We start from the raw sequence: 18,053 nt of genomic DNA on the forward strand, positions 1-18,053 counted from the left end.
AATTATACGTCAATCTAGCCCTTAAGTGCTGTTGATACGCAGTCAGCACAGAAATGCCTATTTATATAAAAAATAAATGGTTACTAATGTTATGTTGTTGTGAAGCTACATAACCGTGTGAGTCGATGAATTATCCGCTGACGTGAGCCAGTGTTAAAGGGTTTATTTAGGCACATGTGTGCTGTGCACCAATTCATCATTTGATGGATGGCACAGCGAGCATAGAATTCGTGTTCACAAAACCGAGGAAGCGGACAGATTTCAAACTGGCGAGAAATGTTCATAACGCCACAATGCTGACACATTCCTCTCAAGACTACGTTTGCTTCTGTGTGCCTGAGTTAAAGCTTGTTGGTATCCGGTCACGGTTAGAGGTCACGCAGCATTAATTTCGCCAATAACACCGGCTGAAAAGAATTGCCCAGCGGTGAGAATCAGCCACCGGCTAATCGCTGTGACGGGTCTCGCAGTGCACAAGCTCAAAAGACGATTAATAACCAACTACATGAGATCAGAAACAACAATAGTCTCCGCATAAAATCTTTTTAATGAAAAAATTTTACAGTTTTAAATTGATATTTTTCACGTTTGTTCACGTCTAAAGCTGGTATTTTATGCACAAGTGCTACAAAAATTTGTAAAAAGTATTTTATACTTGAAAAGTATATTTACACAACTTTCAAAAGAACATACTGAGAGCGCTACAATACCTAGTATTAATTATTTGGCCTAATGCAAGTTATCTAGATGTGTCTCTTAAAAGTTAATGAGCTGATTAAAGGGAAATCTGCATTTCTTACATTTCCAAATGTGTAACTGCAGAAGTCATAAAGCTCTCTCATATATCGAAATCTCCTGTACTGATGTCGAGCGAATGATTTTTGCTGGAAGATTAAAGACAGATCACCAGCTGCAATGCAATACACAATGCTGACAGGCAGGAGCACAACTGAAAACAAGCAGCTGAAATATCAATATTTAACTGTCTGATGACCACTTCGAAACGAAGGCGGTCTGAAATGTGCTTTAGTAATCAAAATGAAAGAGCTTCTTCGTGTATTTATGTTCTATAAAGGGGCGCTGGTTATCAGCGCTGTCTTGCAGCGTGGAGCTTGTATTTTCCGTGTTCGTGGGAGTTTCCTTCGGGAGCTGCCAGTTTGTCCACAGTCCACACACATGCTTGTAGGTTAATCGGCGTGTGTGTGACGGGCTCTAGCTCCCCCGCGACCCTGAACCGCAAGAAGCGGCGCCGTGGAGCTAGGGTGGGTGTTTTAGCTACAGTGTAAGCTGGTAAATCCAAATCAATTGTAGAAAATTGGTAAATGTTCGAGGCCTTTCCGCCATAGCAATGTAGTCGGAAAGAGTGTGCAAAGTGACATTTCGGGTAGTAGCGTAGTTTAGCGCTCTCGGGTTCACCTGGGTATACGCCCTCGCCGCTGGGGACTCGAACCCGGGCCTCCGGCGTCACTCAACAGGGACCCAGCCAGTTGAGCTAAAGGGAAATCTCCCGTCAGCCCGACAGCTGCGGTCCCTGCTAATCACAGGGAAGAGCGGTGACGTCACCGCGCTGCTAAGCCGACTCGCACACCTTGCAATGGCGGCCGTATGCGTTACAATAGGAAAGTTTAGAACGGTTTGGGGTTATACTGTAGTTGAATTGAAAAAGCTGTGGACAGCCTAGGGGCGGTTTTGGGGTGTGATTCCAGAATGTAATGTTGACCACAATGTCATCTTTTCCTGCAGGAAATGTGGTAAACTAGTGCCAGGTAAAGAATATGACAGTCCATTTTGAGTTTTCTGTTTCCTATTGCACATCGTACGGAGTCTTGACATACCATGCAAAAGAAAAGCATGATGACACAGGCCCTGTAACTGTATTTACATACCCACAGCATAGCGATATAAAGTAAGGGGCCTGAGATGATATATTGAAAATCTGATTCAGCACATTTTAGAAGGTGCGCTGTGTTTACTTGTATTTAAATGACTCCGACATGTATTGACATATATGTGAGCTAGGTCAAGCTCAAATATATGTGAACGGCACTGTACAGTATTCGTGGAAGGCAGGTCGTTGAAGGGACTGTATTGACAACTAGTCTGCCACCAGAGGCCGCCAAAGAGCCTCTCACTAGGCTCTCTCATTAGGTTCACCAGTGTTGGTGGTGGTTGGGTTTAGAGAAACAGAAAGGGTGGGTTACTCATGTGTAAGAAGGATTAACTCTTCAGTAAAGACTTACTTCGATCACAAGTTTGCTCAGCACCTGGAGCCACCTTGACTAATGGTGGTCTGCCACAGTATTATTAGTTAATACATCAAAAATCAAAATGTTTGAAATATATCTCACATCCTTTCAAAAGGATGTCACTATAGGTCCAGATATGTTTGTAACACTGCCATATAACTAAAACTGCGCCACTCAGGTCATGAGCTCGACTTGAGCAAATCAAACTTTGCATACAATTTGCAATATACAAAATACATTTTATTGCATAACACTACATACTCATTATATTACAAAATGTTTTCCTGTGAGGTAAGCAGTGCACAAGGCAGGACAGGAACCTACTGCCATCAAACGTATTGAACAGTAAATGTGCAACATGGCTCGAGTAAAATCTGAATTACATAATGGTTTCCTGAACCAAACTCTTACGTAAATTGAGGGTTTGTATGTCATGTCATGTCATGATATATTACTTTACAGATATTTTTGTGCTGTTCCTCTGTAGTAGTGAACTGAGTCATCAGCTGCTTGAGTTTCCTCTGACGACTTGCTTAAAACACATCTGTTCTTTCTCTGGTTCAATTAACTCACCGCTGTTGAAATGGTCATTGTGACATTTCTTCCCACCACCGGAACTTGTAAGTGCTCTATTCATCACATTTTGTAACTTTTAGAGAAAAATTGGCTTACCTGTTACTGACCTCAACTAGATTTATAACATTTTCTAAATACTACAAATTCTGATTGCCTTTTTGTGTCCTGCACCTGCATATTGAAAACCAGCTCTAGGGTCATTACTTAGCATAATTACTTTTGTTATTATCTTCCATTTTGTATTGTGCATTCCTTAATGCTGTAGGGCAAAATTACCATGTAAAGGAGTTTGAGAGGGTACTGTCCGAACAAAAAGACAATCAAAATGTCAGACAAAGACTGATTCACTGATAAGCATGTACCAAGTGCTGTGCGTAGCTGAGACCCCGAACTTAAAATTCTCCATAACCTGAACAACAGTGTTACTTCACTCCAGTAATTGCCTGCACTCCATGCTCCGCCAAAGAATTTCAGAGCAGATGCGAGTCATCATGTTCCTCATTTGGAAGGAACATTCTCAAAAACATGCAGTAATTCCTATAAATACTTGGGAGCACAAACACCTACTGGCATCACTGCACAATGCTAATTATTATTTTCCCCAGCCTCACAAGGTGAATGAGTGTAGAATTGCGTCGACACTTCATGTCCATTTTGTAGGGAGAAAACCTTCTTTTTCTTGAGGTCATCAGGCCCAAAAGACATGGGCAGCAGCTCATCCACGGTCATCCGTACGTATGATCCATCCACCTTCGTCAGGAACACATCCCAGCCTGTGCCAAACTGCAAAACAAATCAGATCTGTAAGTATCTGAAAACAGAGCAAGAGCACAATGTGCATGAATATGAGTGTACCGTATATACCATTTTATGGGATGCATTCATAATTAGGTTTGAAAAATGTCCAATGTTAGGAAGGAGGAGAGACTTCTGTGTCTGCTTTGTAAATGTTTAAAGTGAGCAGCCATACAACCACTGCCTGCTTTGGTTACTTACTTTATGGCTGCTTACTTTGCAAAAGCAAATGCAGGTGTTACTTTATATTGTTCTCCTTCCTGTGACCACTGTGAAAAAGTTAGAACTAATTATTTAGTATTTAAAAGCTGCATGATTTCTAGTGACCTCTGATCTTAAAAACACCATAGCCCTGACCAGTGTTTTTACTGCGTACTGTAGGTATAATAACGTGCATGCCTGTGTGCATTGGCATTGTAGGATTATCTAGGCTGCAAGATTTCTGTCTGCAATAAGCAGAGGATCCTTGCGAACTCCAGAGGGAGGATGAAGCACGATGTCGCCAAGTGGGCCCTGTACAGGGCCTAAGAAGGAAAACCCTGTTCCTTTGAGCTCCTGCGGAGGACTGGATGACCGCGGTTTCAGAGCCGGGACAGGGGAAAGGCCTGGACAACAGCAAGGGGTAGGGCTTGGAGGGAATCTTTGAATCTTTCATTATGCAGATCCAGCCCCCACATCAACTTGCTCTGATTCATAAAGGACAATCACCCTTTTTAAGAACTTTTGTAATATATTGTAGAGATTACATGACTTGGCATGAGTGTGTACATATTGTGAGATGTCTATTATGAAGTAAATTTAATTTTGATAGAAACAAAATCTGCCTACAGTAAGCAGCATACACAGTACTATCTATCCCTCATGGAAGGATGCCTGTGGTGCCTTGTGATTTTGGCAATAGGCCTGTCTGACCACCGTTTGACCACCAGTCCACCTCTCTGCCCCTCCAGCAGTGCAATTGTTAATGCTACTTAATATCAGGTTCCTCATTTTTATTAGAAGTAATCTAAAAATAATTTTGTCCTTGCATTTTAATTTATTATTATGATTATCGTCATCATAATCATCATCATTATTATTATTAATAATAATAAATACATTTATATTATATCAAGTAGTTCAGGTGGGGAGCTGCGTCAGCATGGGTAGGCTGCAAAGGAACAAGTAATAGGTTTATTCCATGCTGAAAAAAAGAAGAAAGAAAACACAACGTTTCGGCCGTGGAGCCTTCTTCAGGGTTCTTCAAGCCTCACACCTGAAGAAGGCTTTTTTTTCAGCATGGAATAAACCTATTTCTTGTTCCTTTATATTATATCAAGTTTCTAATCATGCTATTATGAACCTAGGCCTTAGAACCTAGAGCTTGTGATGAATTATTGGACTTTTTCCATATCCACTGCTCAGTCCTGAGCAGTATATTAACATCAAAGCATGTGGAAGCAGCCACCACAACTGGGACTAGCCTCTTTAGTCCTGAAACTGGCCCACCTGACAATGATGACCACTAATGCTGACACTGAGGAGTGGTCATTGCTAATCACACCTCTGTCTCCAATACTTGGTGGTGAAACCAGCACGAAAAACTGATTCAAAAGCAAGAGAATGATCCATTTACAAGATGGATGGCCCCCTCTTGTTTATAACATTTCTGGTTAACAAGTGACTGGTTGCTGAAAACCAACTGCTCTTTCAGTGTTTTCTCAGTTTTCTCAATTTAAACTGTATTGAAATTAATATGAAATTCATCCATTCATGATCAGAAGGCCTGTTATTCCCAGAAGCAAGGGAAAAAACTCCCAGCAGGAATAAAACTCGCGCAGTCCTCTGAAAAATGCTGTGAGCAACTGACTGACAGTCCCTTGGTCAGCACTTAGTTAAGTGCTCTGATTGGCTAAGCTCTGTCTTGTGAGTCAACCAACAACAACAGCACCCAGATGAAAGGTTGCTTGCCTTGATAGAGAACAGTTTTCTGCACTGCAATAAATGATGTCAGACCTTCTATTTCTATAAGTACGTTAGTGTGTCTGTTTGAAATCTGGACTGTGCTTTTGCCAGCTGTATTGCCTTATCGCCTTGGCAGCTCTCCATTCAATTTCAATCCACAGAAACGTGCCAGAGCTTAAGTGATCTGTGTTCTACTGTGTTTTAGTCTGCCATCTACTTATAGCTGCTATCCGTACCATGGGCTGTCCATTTCTATTTCTGGTTTCCTGATATGTCTGCTGCCATTTTGTTTCCTTTGCCAAAGCCTGTTTCAGGACCGGCCTCTGCCCTGACCAAAGTTACTGCTGGAGGTCTGTCTTGTCTAAACCTGTCCACAGGCTCACAGTCCAGAATGCAACCAGATATCTCACTCTTATTCCAATCAGCCGTTTGAAGATTTCCCCCAGGCGGCAGCACATAAGGTTGAGACAGCAGCATTCCTTGAGTTCAGTGCAAGTTCACGTACGACTGCTGATCTTTTCTAGATGTATCTATGAAGTCTTTAGACCAGTACTGGGCAGCTGAACGCCCCCAGCGGCTGGAAGCCTGTACGTTTTATAGCAACTATATAACGACTATTTAAGACCTGAAGCAGAAGCCGACAATTCTACTTCTTTTGCAGAAACAGCTTAGCCTTAGGCTCTCATTAGGAGCTAAGTGCTTTGTGTAAGGCTTGTGTAAGGTATTCAAAATACCATTTAAAACTGCACCTGTTTACTAGTACAGTACTGTAATTACATTCCCAGAACACTATATCCACAGATACATTTAAATTACTGAAGGATAAAATGCACTACAAAGCATATTAGTAAAGCATATTAAAAATGTAATGTATAAGACTAGAGCTACAATAAAGGATTGATAACCAAAACAAATAGTAATATGGTCAATATTGTTGTATACTGTAAAAAGCTGCTTGAACCAACATGGTCATGGTTTGCCTGTTACTTTTCTTGAAAGAGCTCCTTTTATAAACAAATTTGGGATCCTTTTTACTGGTTTTTGTGTTTATTTCCCATGAAACATTTAACTGAGCATAGAAAATATGGGTGGGATGCAAGCTTATATTATCTAAGTATTTTTCATAATATCAGAGTTAGCATTTTTTTTAGTAAGATCTGTCAAGCTTCACATAAGTCATGCAAATTAATGAAGAAGAAATATAATACAGAATTATAATACAGAAACTGTGATGTACTGCATTAACAGTTAATATCATAATATAAGTATAACTAATTTATCTTAAACTATTAGTGTAGGCCCCTTGCTTCAGTCAGATCAGCTAATGTTTCAGTCTCTCTCGCTCTGTCAAAGATGTCTTTTCAGAGTGCCAATTAAAGGGTGTAAATACTGTAAATGCTTCAGAAAACATGCTTTTTAGGACGGCTGAAGAGATTGGGTACCAGGCAACTTACTGAAAAATGACAGTTACACAACTTTTCAACACTAAACGCTTGATGTGATTGAAGTGTGGCGATGCATTGTGAGGGGTAGCACAGTGGCACATCAGATAGTATTGCTGCCCTGGTTCAATTCCTGTCCTGGGGCACTATCTGTAAGGAGTTTGTATGTTCAATCTACGTTCATGTGGGTTTCTGAAAGGTGCTCCTGTTTCCTCTCACAGTCCAAAAACATACTGACAGGTTTATTGGCTTTTGGGAAATCTGACCCTGGTGTGAGTGCTTGTGTGTCTGTGTTTGTCTCTCTGTGTGTCCTCTGAGGGACTGGTGTCCTGTCCAGGGCATATCCTGCCTTGTGCCCACTACTAGCTGGGATATGGACACTGGCTCCCCCTGAATTGAAGAAGCGGTTAGAAAATGGATGGAATGCATTGTGAGAAAACACGTCCACATGAGCAACCACACATGAAACCCTTTCAGAATATACAGTATAATGCAGGTACAGAATGCAGTAAGTAGCTGGCTTAGCACTTAGCTATCAGATATTGCTGCAAAACTGAGAGACACACAGAGTACAGGTACAGTATAGGTATAACTACATCAAAGGCAAGTAACCGGCAGTGCCTACCTCTCTCATAACCTGCCGACAAGCCCCACAAGGGGAGATAAACTGGTCTTGTAGATCGCTACAAAAGAAAGAATTGGCAATCAGCATACAATATTCAGAGGTTGTCAGTGGACCATATACCGGGATACTATTAACCAATCTTTTCTGATTCCTTTCACTAGAAGCTGTGGACATGAGGGCAAAGTGGCGACGCATATGCTTCATAAGGAAACAAAAGGCTAGCCTAGCCTTTCAGCAATTGATACAAAAGGTACGTAGGTCCTTTTTCAGGCCATAAATGCCCACTGGGGAATGGGGGAGGGGGGGGGCAGAGCTACCATTTTTCTTGACTACCTGACACTGGAGGTGGAGGTGATGTGGTCAGCATCACACTCCAGCTGGCCTATTAACCCCAGAAGGATTAACCCCTGGTACTCATTTGGAAAGCAGGCTGAGTGGACCTGGGAGCCATCTGGAAGGAATTAGAGCAAGCTACATCGCCTGCCCCTACCTGGGATTGAACCCAAGAGCTAGACACCCTTGCCATCTGAGCTACCACGCCTCCAATGGATATGAGAACAGCAGGAAAATCAGTAAGTTAAGCAAAATTAATAAGACAAACAAGTGCAGAATTCACAGACAGAAACGGGCACAAGGCATTTATTATTCCTGTAAATTCTTACTCCCTACCAGCCAAAAAAAAAAGATTTGCAATTCAGTTTTAGATATTGTGGCTGTGTGGTCAAATTTCTCTTAGAGGAACGATTTTGCATGCTAATTGCCAAATTACGCTGCAAGGAGAGAACAAATCAGAACATCCAACAAGATGTGCTGTCTGATAATGAATGCCATTAAACCTAGATAAATGTTATGGAATAGACCTGCGGTTGAGTTTTAACATGATCTGGTAGATATTTCATACTAAATGGTCACACATATTTCAATTCGCTACCTACCTAGTTACACATATTTATTGTTCTGGTTGTATTATTTATTATGTTTGTAATGTACTGTCTACTTCGTGTGGTCTTGTTTGTTGTTCTGTGTCATCTGCTGTACTGTGTGTGTCCCGAGAGATCAGCTTGAATAAAAATTCCCATGTACTTTTAGATATGGCAGTGAACTCCTCTACTACTACATCTGCAAAACACATAATCTGCAGTTATACAGATTTACTATATCTATACAGTTTTTATATAGAGCAGTAGTATATTTGATTCTTTTTTTCTTAGCTGTATTTCAGGACTACATGGGGTGGATCTGTAATTGTAGCTATCGGTATATGTAACACACTGCCAGTGCCATTTTTAGTTATGGGTTCAGCAACATTGTCACGCGTTCGATGTCATGGTCAACATTTGAATGCTCTTACAGGTAGTATAGTTTACCGAAGTGCTAACAATAGTCCTTCTGTTCTCACTGGTGCAATATACCATAAATTGAATGCAACAGTTTCAGTGATTGCTTAATTTCAGCCTACTGCACAGGCTGGCACAATGCACAATTGTCAGTAGTAGACAATGAAACACTAGAGTCGGTGCTGTTATTACATGTTTTTTGTCTGTGGTACGTTATGGGAACCAGAGTTTTAGCACAGCATTTTCTGACTTTGGCATACTCTACTGTGGTGTTTTGCCGTTTGCAAGAGCTACGGAAATCTGATTTCACAAGGTATAACAACATCCAAGAACCAGATGCTTTATGAATGCTTGAGTATTTTAGGTAGAATAGTTTTGGTTTAACACAGTGGGAGGCACCGCGGTGGGCACCGGTTAAAAGCCAACGCCCCCAATGAGGGGACAGAAGCACCGGTGTGAGGTTAGCAGGGACCCAAAATACAAAAAACAGTGGAAAAAATGAACAAAAAAGCAAAAGGAAAGAGTACCGCTGTGCTGTGTTACCGCCAGGCTGGGCTTACCCTATTTAACGGGGTCCAGCCTGGGAAAAAAGAGCTGCAAGCACAGCGATATCCAGACTGGACTGACCCTATTTAGTGGGGTCCAGTCTGGTGAACAGGGCACGTAAGGGAAAAACAAAACAAGAACTTAGTGTAACACGTAACAAAAGCGTGTGCTTGCCAGCCCCTGTGAAGGTGCGTGATGGGACAGGCGAAAAGAAAAATAAACAGAAAAAGAAAACATTATGCGGGTGCAATTTCCTCCCCTCCCCCTTCCGGGGGTGGCCCTGCTTGTCCCGTCGCGGGCTGTCCAGTGTGCCTTGATAGGACCCGCCCAGCTGGGGCTCATCAGCTGGAAGCGCAAACAGCTGGACTACAAAGACGAGGCTCCGCCCTTCTACCAGGGCTCCGCCCCCACACTGGACACGCCCCCGCGATGCCACAGCGGTTAATAATGGGCAGCCCCCTGGTCATAGGAGAGTGAGGCTCGAACCCCATTCAGAGACAAGGCAACCAAGGGGCGGCTGCAAGGTGGAGATGTGGAGGAGAAGGGACGCTTGAGGCCGAAAAAAACACAAAGAAGAGGAGTTTGCTTAATGAGTTTGAGAAGAGGAGTTTGCAGTAATGATTGTGATTTAGAGCAGCTCAGTGCCACCAGCTTGTTTGTTGTTATCCCTCCAGAACGTCACCTAAGAACTTCCACTCAGAGTCAAACATCCACTCAGAGTCAAATGTCCACTCAAACAGAGTCAAATGTCCACTCAGAGTCAAATGTCCACTCAAACAGAGTCAAATGTCCACTCAGAGTCAAATGTCCACTCAAACAGAATCAAACTTCCACTCAGAGTCAAACTTCCACTCAGAGTCGAGTCAAACTTCCACTCAGAGTCAAATGTCCACTCAAAGAGTCAAATGTCCACTCAAACAGAATCAAACTTCCACTCAAACAGAGTCAAATATCCACTCAAAGAGAGTCAATACCTAGAAACAGCAATTGCTCTGAAGCTCTCGTATCCTTCTGAAACAGCTTTTAATATGGCAGTCCGCTCGGCACACACTCCCAGGTTGTAGCAAGCATTTTCAACATTGCAGCCTGTGGGGGAGAAAAACAAATTGTCTAAACACAGCGCCTTCAGCTTGTTTTCCTGTACGAGCTGTCACAGGGCCAGTTAAATTAAGGATATCTGCTGGCTCGTTAATAAGCTTTGTTTATTCGAATAAAGTTAAAACACTACCCGTCTAAAAATATGTTTGAAGCTTCCATTGTTATTCTGTCAGTAGATGTGGAAAAGCCAGGTAGTTCTCTGAATCTACAGTAAGTACTGTAAAAGAAAAAGTGACATCTAAAAGCAGGATTTATTTGGTCACTTCATGTGTTGCTGCGTTTTGATGACCTGAGATGTATGTTTGCTGAACAGAAAAGGGAGAAAAGGTTGAAGCAGCCAAACCTGACATCACGTGAGTTCAATAACACAGCATTCGCTCAAGGTCATGGCCACTGTGGAAATATCACCATGAAAGCACCCTTCAAAAACAGACTTTCTCAAACTACCCAGACCTTTCAAAAACAGACTTTCTCAAAATACCCAGACCTTTTCAGACTGCAAACCTTTACTTGATGAGTACATTATGTTTTTTTCTATGCTTTTATATCTGTTACTAACTTACCTTAGAATATAGAGAGAAACTGATCATCTGACACGGGTGACTGAATTTAAAGGAAAAATGAAGAGATCACACTGAAAACATTTCACTGGAGGACAGTCTGAACACTGACTAGTACAGTCTAGTTGCTCTTATTCGGCTGTTGTTCTGTACGAAGTAACAAGTACCATTCCCCACTGAGATCATATTAAACGTGTATGAAGTGACCTTCATACACGTTTAATATATTCATAATAATTCCTAATTCATCATAATTATTATTCATAATATATTCCACATTTATGCATTTAATTTCCTCTACTTAGCCTGACATGTTTGTCAAAAGTATTTTTAAAAAGTCACTTTTGGCAAAGAGATCCTAATTCTACATGTTTGTAGTATTTTGAGTGTTGTGGGGAATGCACAGTGAATTTCGGAGTTCCCATGTAACCTTTCATCCGCTGTCCGACGGTCTTGATTGCTTTTCAAGCCTGCACATGTAGTGCGACATGTGGCGTTTCATAACAATGATAGGACCACTGGCGTCTGTCACCAGTTTAATTATTAACCTAGTTACATAATACATATTATACAAGAAAAACATTCCAATTAGTCACCAGACTAGTACAGTATGTACACCTTTATGAACTTTAAATTCAGGAACGGTACGCAGAAACTGTTGACAGAAGTTAAACAGTATAGGACACGTACGTGACAAGCATTGAGTGTTTCTGCTTCTTTCGCAGTCGTAAAAGTGCGTAATTATACCGCGGATTACACAATAAAATATCATTCCTTTTGATTTCCATCCCGAAGTTATGATTCCAGCAAAGTACTCTACACGGATATCTGAGTCTTTTTATCCTTGTTTTTGAGGGAAGAAAACAGTAAGAATAACCTTTACAGTATGTGTTTTATTATACGAAATTAAAACGGATAAAATATTTATTGGCACTTGTGATGTACAGTTATCCAAGCCTCTATTTTATCTTCAATTATTGACCATATTTTATTTTCGGAACAGTGTTTTGGAACAGTGATGAACAAAACACGTATAACATAATCCACCTGTATTTAATGCCATTACATACAGTACGGAGCAGTAATCAGTTATCAGTGCTTTACTACTGACTGTGCTCCTAAAAGTTGATAACACCGCACAATGTAGCCTACGCATATATTATAAAGTTATCCTATTAAAATCCCAACCGAATAAATCAGATAACTGTATATCGTTGTCAGGGTGCTATTATCTGGGAAATTGTATTGGCTAATTTATAAACACGAATGAGCGAAGGAGGATTGCTCAGCATAAATCAATTTTTCTGAAGTTGGCTCGATCAAATCCTAATCGTCAGAATAAACAAAGAGCCTTTTCTCACCTGTGAAAACCCTTCCATCGTTGGTCATTAAAGCTGCCCCTACTCGGAAATTGCTATACGGACAGTAAGCAAATTCTTTAGCCTGCAGAGCCTTGTTTATCAGCCCTGTTATCATGTCCTGGTCTGCGACGGACTGACCCTTTCCAGTCTTCGTAGGTGGAGAAGCGGACCCATTAATCTTCATCTGTGCCATAACGCGTGTTTCTCTGGTGCTCGAGTTTCGTCAATGAAAAGGCAGCAAAACACCAACCGGTAATTCTGTCACCGACTGTATTCTCAATCTCCTCTTCCGCAGCTGCGTTGACTTTGTGGGAGGGAGGGGTAGTGACAGTTTTGTGAAAGCAGAGGTTACATCATTTTAAAGAGATGGGACGGAGGGGTTTTACATCCTCTCGTAAACCCACGCTATGCCATCACAGCAGAGTTACCACACGTCTGTAAGCAGGTCTTACACACAGCTCTCCGCTCTGACGAAAGGGCTTAAAAGTTGAGAAATAATCTTTAAAGACGATTCAGGAGATCTAGGTCCCCTTTCAACTGAAAGCGGTGGAACTGTATATGAAAACTTTTTAAAAATGCATGTACAGTATTGTAGCGCTTTCGGGTTCACGTGGGTGTGCGCCCTCCCCGCTGCCGCCTCAGGCCGGCCCCCCACCGCTGGGGGCTCGAACCCGGGCATCTGGCATCACTCAGCAGAGACCTGCCTGGTGATAAGGGAAATCTCCCATCAACCCGGCGGCTGTGGTCCCTGCTATTAACAGGGAACGGCGGTGATGTAACCGCGTTGGCAAGCCGGCTCGTATGCGCTACGGTATCTACATACACAGAAATACGATTTAGAATGGATATAACCTACCCCCAAGAGATTAAATTCTACTGGGTCGTTCAATTAAATAAATAAACACAATAGACACTCGGGGCAAAATCATAGAATTAATCACTTCATATATTTCACAATATCTATTGCATTGTAAGATATTGTGTATGGGGCAAGGCTGGAGTTGCAATAAATTCCTGCGTGTTCAGTCATGGTAAGGAAACGGTGATGTGATGCGGTTGAATCCGCCGTCATCAAGAGGAAGCACTTGAGGCTGTTGCATTGCTGCTCTTTACAGTAAATAAAGTAATCTCGGTCACTCCTGCTGATAACCAATAACCATAAACCTCGTTGGTAGGCTTCTTCACCTCTTGTTTTTTGTTTTGCTCATATTCTTCTCAGCCCTTCATTCCTCATGTGAGACTTGAGATAGACTGCTGTACTCTCTCAGCCAGAGGCTGACCTCATCATTTCAAAAGTCGCCACAAGCTGTCTAGTAAGATCTTCTCTGTAAGATTTCCTGCTCTCATCAAAAATGACTCCCCTCCCAGTCACCTTTGGGATACAGAACAGCAGAGGGCTGCAGTTTGTGGCAATGCCTGCTCTTATAAATTGGCACAGTAGTTTATTTTGACCTTGCACGTACAGTAGACTGTATTCCATCTCCACCGTGGCGGTGTGCATCAAATCCCAGGGTGTTTCTCAAAAAAAGAGTAGGGTGTAAAGAGTAGGGCCAAATTTCCCCCTGGCCTTTACCAATCATGGCCTCCCAATAATCCCCATCTATGAATTGGCTTCATCACTCTGCTCTCCTCCCCACTGAGAGCTGGTGTGTGGTGAGTGTTCTGGCGCACTATGCTGTCACATCATCCAGGTGGGGCTGCACACTGGTGGTGGTGGAGGGGATCCTCATTACCTATAAAGTGCTTTGAGTGGAGTGTCCAGAAAAGAGCTATATACTGTACAGTACAGTAAGTGTAAGGAGTGATGATGATGATGATTATTATCTGTACAGTAGCTGTGCACTAGTGTAGTGGGTGCCCCACTCAAACCTCTGTGTCAACCCACTCACCAGTCTCCCTGGAGCTTAAGGGCACCTTAACAGTCTCCTCTTGTACTATGACTAAATCAAACCTTTCAGTCATCTGCCTGCTGAAAACTCCAAACCCACTGCTGGGTGGCAGCATCAACAGCCAGAGAAAAGAAACCTTTGGCAGATAAAAACGTTGTTGTCAAGTGGTGCTTTGAAGTTTAATATTGACCAACGAAATGATTTCATATTTTGATGTAGGCCTTAGCTCTGCTTTTACCGTGATCCAGAAAGCAGGATTTTTGGGATGGAGTCAAAGTTATCCTAATTAATTTTCCAATTTGTTTCCAAAGAAGACTGTGTTCACACCTTGCTCCAATATACTGCTCTGTACAGGCCAAACCCTTCAAGACTTTCCAGTATGAATGCAGCTCAGCAACAAGTTAAAGAACAATCAATATTAAGGTAGCTATGTATTTTGGTCAGTTTTTCTTTTTCAAAATAAAGGGGTGTCTCTGGATCCTGTTGTATTTTTTCTCTCAGTGTAAATACTAGAAAGTCATTTTTATTCTCATTTGTTTTTAGCAATATTATAAGTAGACTCACAACCTGCTTGTAAGGGAGCACAGTGCTGATTCAGTATAATGGACCCTATGCGGAGTTCTGGGCGCTGGTCAGAAAAGAACTGGGAAAGTTATCAATACAACCAAAGCCAAATCGCTAGACAAGAAACGAAGTCAAGAACGGGTTCTGAATTCAAGGTCACTAGTAATATAAGCAATAGAGACATGCGAGGCAAGGCATTCCTAAGGAGCTACCAATACCAAGCAATGAGATGAGAATGGGAGAGGGTTTACAGTAAATATGTCTGGATGTTGAGGGTGTGGTAACCAGTGAGCTGTCCTGATTGGTTAACGGGTCTGATCTGCAGCGTTTGCAGGGCTTGCCTCCAGCTGGTGCTTGACTGGGGCGAGACCATTTGTGTGGAGGATTCTGAATAGCGGCGGGTGTGACACTACTATATTCTTTAGCCTGTGTCAAACGGTTTGTCTTCTGCTTTTGCAGATCAAACAGGAAGGGTTGTGTTATATTATCAGTATTTTTGTACTATAGTGCCACCTAAAGTATGAATCCCAGCTTTGCACTGACTGATCTACTGTAAAAGCACTCTGTTCTCTATTGTCTTTAGGAAAGGTGTGGTATGGTTTTGGAAATTAAAGTGCTAAGAAGTCATCATTAAGTCATAAGTCATACAGAGGGTGGAGAGCTCTGCTAGGACAACAAGAGTTTGGGACCAGAAATCTCCAGGAAGGCATTAGTTACTCAGAAGTGGGGAGGTGTGAAAAGGAGGAAATATTATTTCTTTTAAAAATTAAAATATGGCTGAGTATGACCAAAGGTCATGTGTCATAAAATAAGAGTAGGGTGGAAGTGGTCACATTTTCCTCTGCTGACTTTTGGTGTATGCAGTAGCTGTTCGGCAGTGTGCATTCTGCCTGAAAATCAAGACTGAGCAAGCAGAGAATAATGCCTTTCTTTCAGAAGCAACAAAAGCATCACATGCGAGAAACAAAAGCTGTAGAGAGATGACAGTGAGAAATAAACAGGAGAAAAGTTGTTTTTTCTTGTCTTCTAGTCTTTCTAGTCCTATAGTTAATAGACTAGGTGAATAAACAAACCAGGTCTGTAAGAAAGTGACTGTTAATAATAAACATTTCATTTTCTAAAACAAAGTAAAGAACATTATGCTTCCTATTGTATTATTTATTGTGCATAATGATTTACATTAAGAGTGACCCCTTTTCCATTTTGCTATGACGTTCTGTAGTCAATATTTTTGCACTGCATAAATTATCAAGCTGGACACAGGACAGAGGTTAGAGGTAGGATTAACATAAACATCAACATGAGAATTGGCAAAAAGAAGCTGAGACGATGCATTCAGTTAATCTATCTTTACATTCTCTCAGACACCTAGTGTACAATGGACAATGAAAGGTTTTATTAAAAGGAGGAGAAAAAGACCGAGTAATTGTAGTATATACAGTACAAAACTCTTGCTTTTGATATTGGTGAAAAAGAGACATTCGACTTTAAAGGAATGCAGGCATTTGGCAGTTACAGCCTTGTGACATCACTTGTGAAATCACAAACCGTACTGTGACATGTAGTCAGCTTAATCACTGTCTGAGAAAAGGCAGCTGTCAGTCCTTATAGCCCTGATACCTGACAGCTGGACTCCTCTCTATTTTACAGGTTTCTTTGTCTTAGCAGGTATGTGAGGTACAGTAGCTGGGAAAGGGCGAGAGCTGATGTGCACAAGGACTCTCTGGGGGAGACCACCAGATAAAGAAAGATCAGACAATGAACCACAAAGACTACCACAGGAGCAGGCCAGGTAGCCGACAGTGGTTTTATTTGGAGAATTCTGTTCATTTTTATTTTTGAAACAATAAAAAAGTGCTGCTGTCCTGTTGCACAATCCTTTCACCCTCTCTACCTTGCAGCAGTCTGTAACACATTCTGTACAAATAAGGAAAAAGGAGATTCTTTGTTTTGTTCAACGGGGAGTTTTACTTTTCTTCCTGACAAGAGTCACACAGAATGTGTCTCAGTAGAGCTAATCAGATAACAATTGGTATTCATTCACCGAATGGATAACAGGCTGCAAAATGCTAGGAGGTTTGGTTAACATCCATTGACCCAGTTTCTAATCTCTCTATCCAATACAGGATGGTGATGGTGCTGCAGTTTATCTTTATAAGCAACAGGTACAAGGCAGGATACACCCTGGATGAGATGCCAGATCATCACAGGGTACACGCAGACAAAAGCATGCACACTCACACTAGGGCCAGAACCCAATTAACCTAGCATTATGTCTTTGGACTGTGGGAGGAAAACTAGAGCACCCAGAGGAAACCTGTACAAAAAATTTAGTGCTTTCTTTCTGGATATTTAGGTGTGCATTATTTTCTTCTCATTTTATATACCTCCTGTGGAACTACAGTTCAAGTAATTTTTTCATGCACTTTAGATCTTTAGAAAAGGTGATCATAATACACATTTTACAATGAACATAAATAACGTTTGTAGTTAAAAACAAGCAGGCACATTGAAGTTGAATCGAAACATTTATTAGCAGCTAGTGCTTTGATTAAAACTAATGTCTTAAGCAAATTTGAAAAGAAACATCAAGCAATAGACTAAATTCATTGGCATTTTACCACATGAAGTCCATACAAAAGGGGAGTTTTTGAAACACTTTTCCCTCTCAGTCTGGAAGATGCTTAAAAGGAAAGTGAAAAGACGGCAGCTGATATTCTCTAGGTAATCAATAATTGAGTCTTTTAAACAGGAAGCATGAAAGGAAGATTGCAGAACGGAGATCAATCACGATGATTGTTTAGGAATAATTACCCTTCACTGGAAAGGCTATTGTGAAGGGAAATTGGAAAAAAGAAGTCAGTGGTGTTTTTCATTAAGGAAAACAACAGTCAATGCTCAGCACTCACAGAAACAATTGGTTCCTATGCAGACAAATTGATTGTTCAGAAACGCAAGGTTAGTCCAGACAGAAAAAATGTGCTGTGGTATCAGATAAAGTTCATGCACAGTCTGCTGTGAACAGGACCAGTATGTGTCTCTTGAGGGCAGTATATGCATTCTTTTATAA

At 41.5% G+C, this 18,053-nt stretch overlaps 1 protein-coding gene across 1 annotated transcript; it reads right to left on the reverse strand.

Moving 5' to 3' along the window:
• Positions 1-1,769: 1,769 nt before the first annotated feature.
• Positions 1,770-12,847, reverse strand: cdaa (cytidine deaminase a). The gene is made up of 4 exons (XM_088938245.1): positions 12,531-12,847; positions 10,486-10,597; positions 7,629-7,686; positions 1,770-3,605 (listed from the first exon to the last, which is right to left on the reverse strand). The coding sequence occupies exons 1-4, from the start codon at positions 12,721-12,723 to the stop codon at positions 3,408-3,410; spliced, it is 561 nt and encodes a 186-aa protein (XP_088794371.1). The 5' UTR covers positions 12,724-12,847; the 3' UTR covers positions 1,770-3,407.
• Positions 12,848-18,053: the final 5,206 nt, after the last annotated feature.

The sequence above is a fragment of the Atractosteus spatula genome, chromosome 20, assembly GCF_055471065.1.
Source record: "Atractosteus spatula isolate fAtrSpa1 chromosome 20, fAtrSpa1.hap1, whole genome shotgun sequence".
Lineage (NCBI taxonomy): Eukaryota > Metazoa > Chordata > Actinopteri > Semionotiformes > Lepisosteidae > Atractosteus > Atractosteus spatula.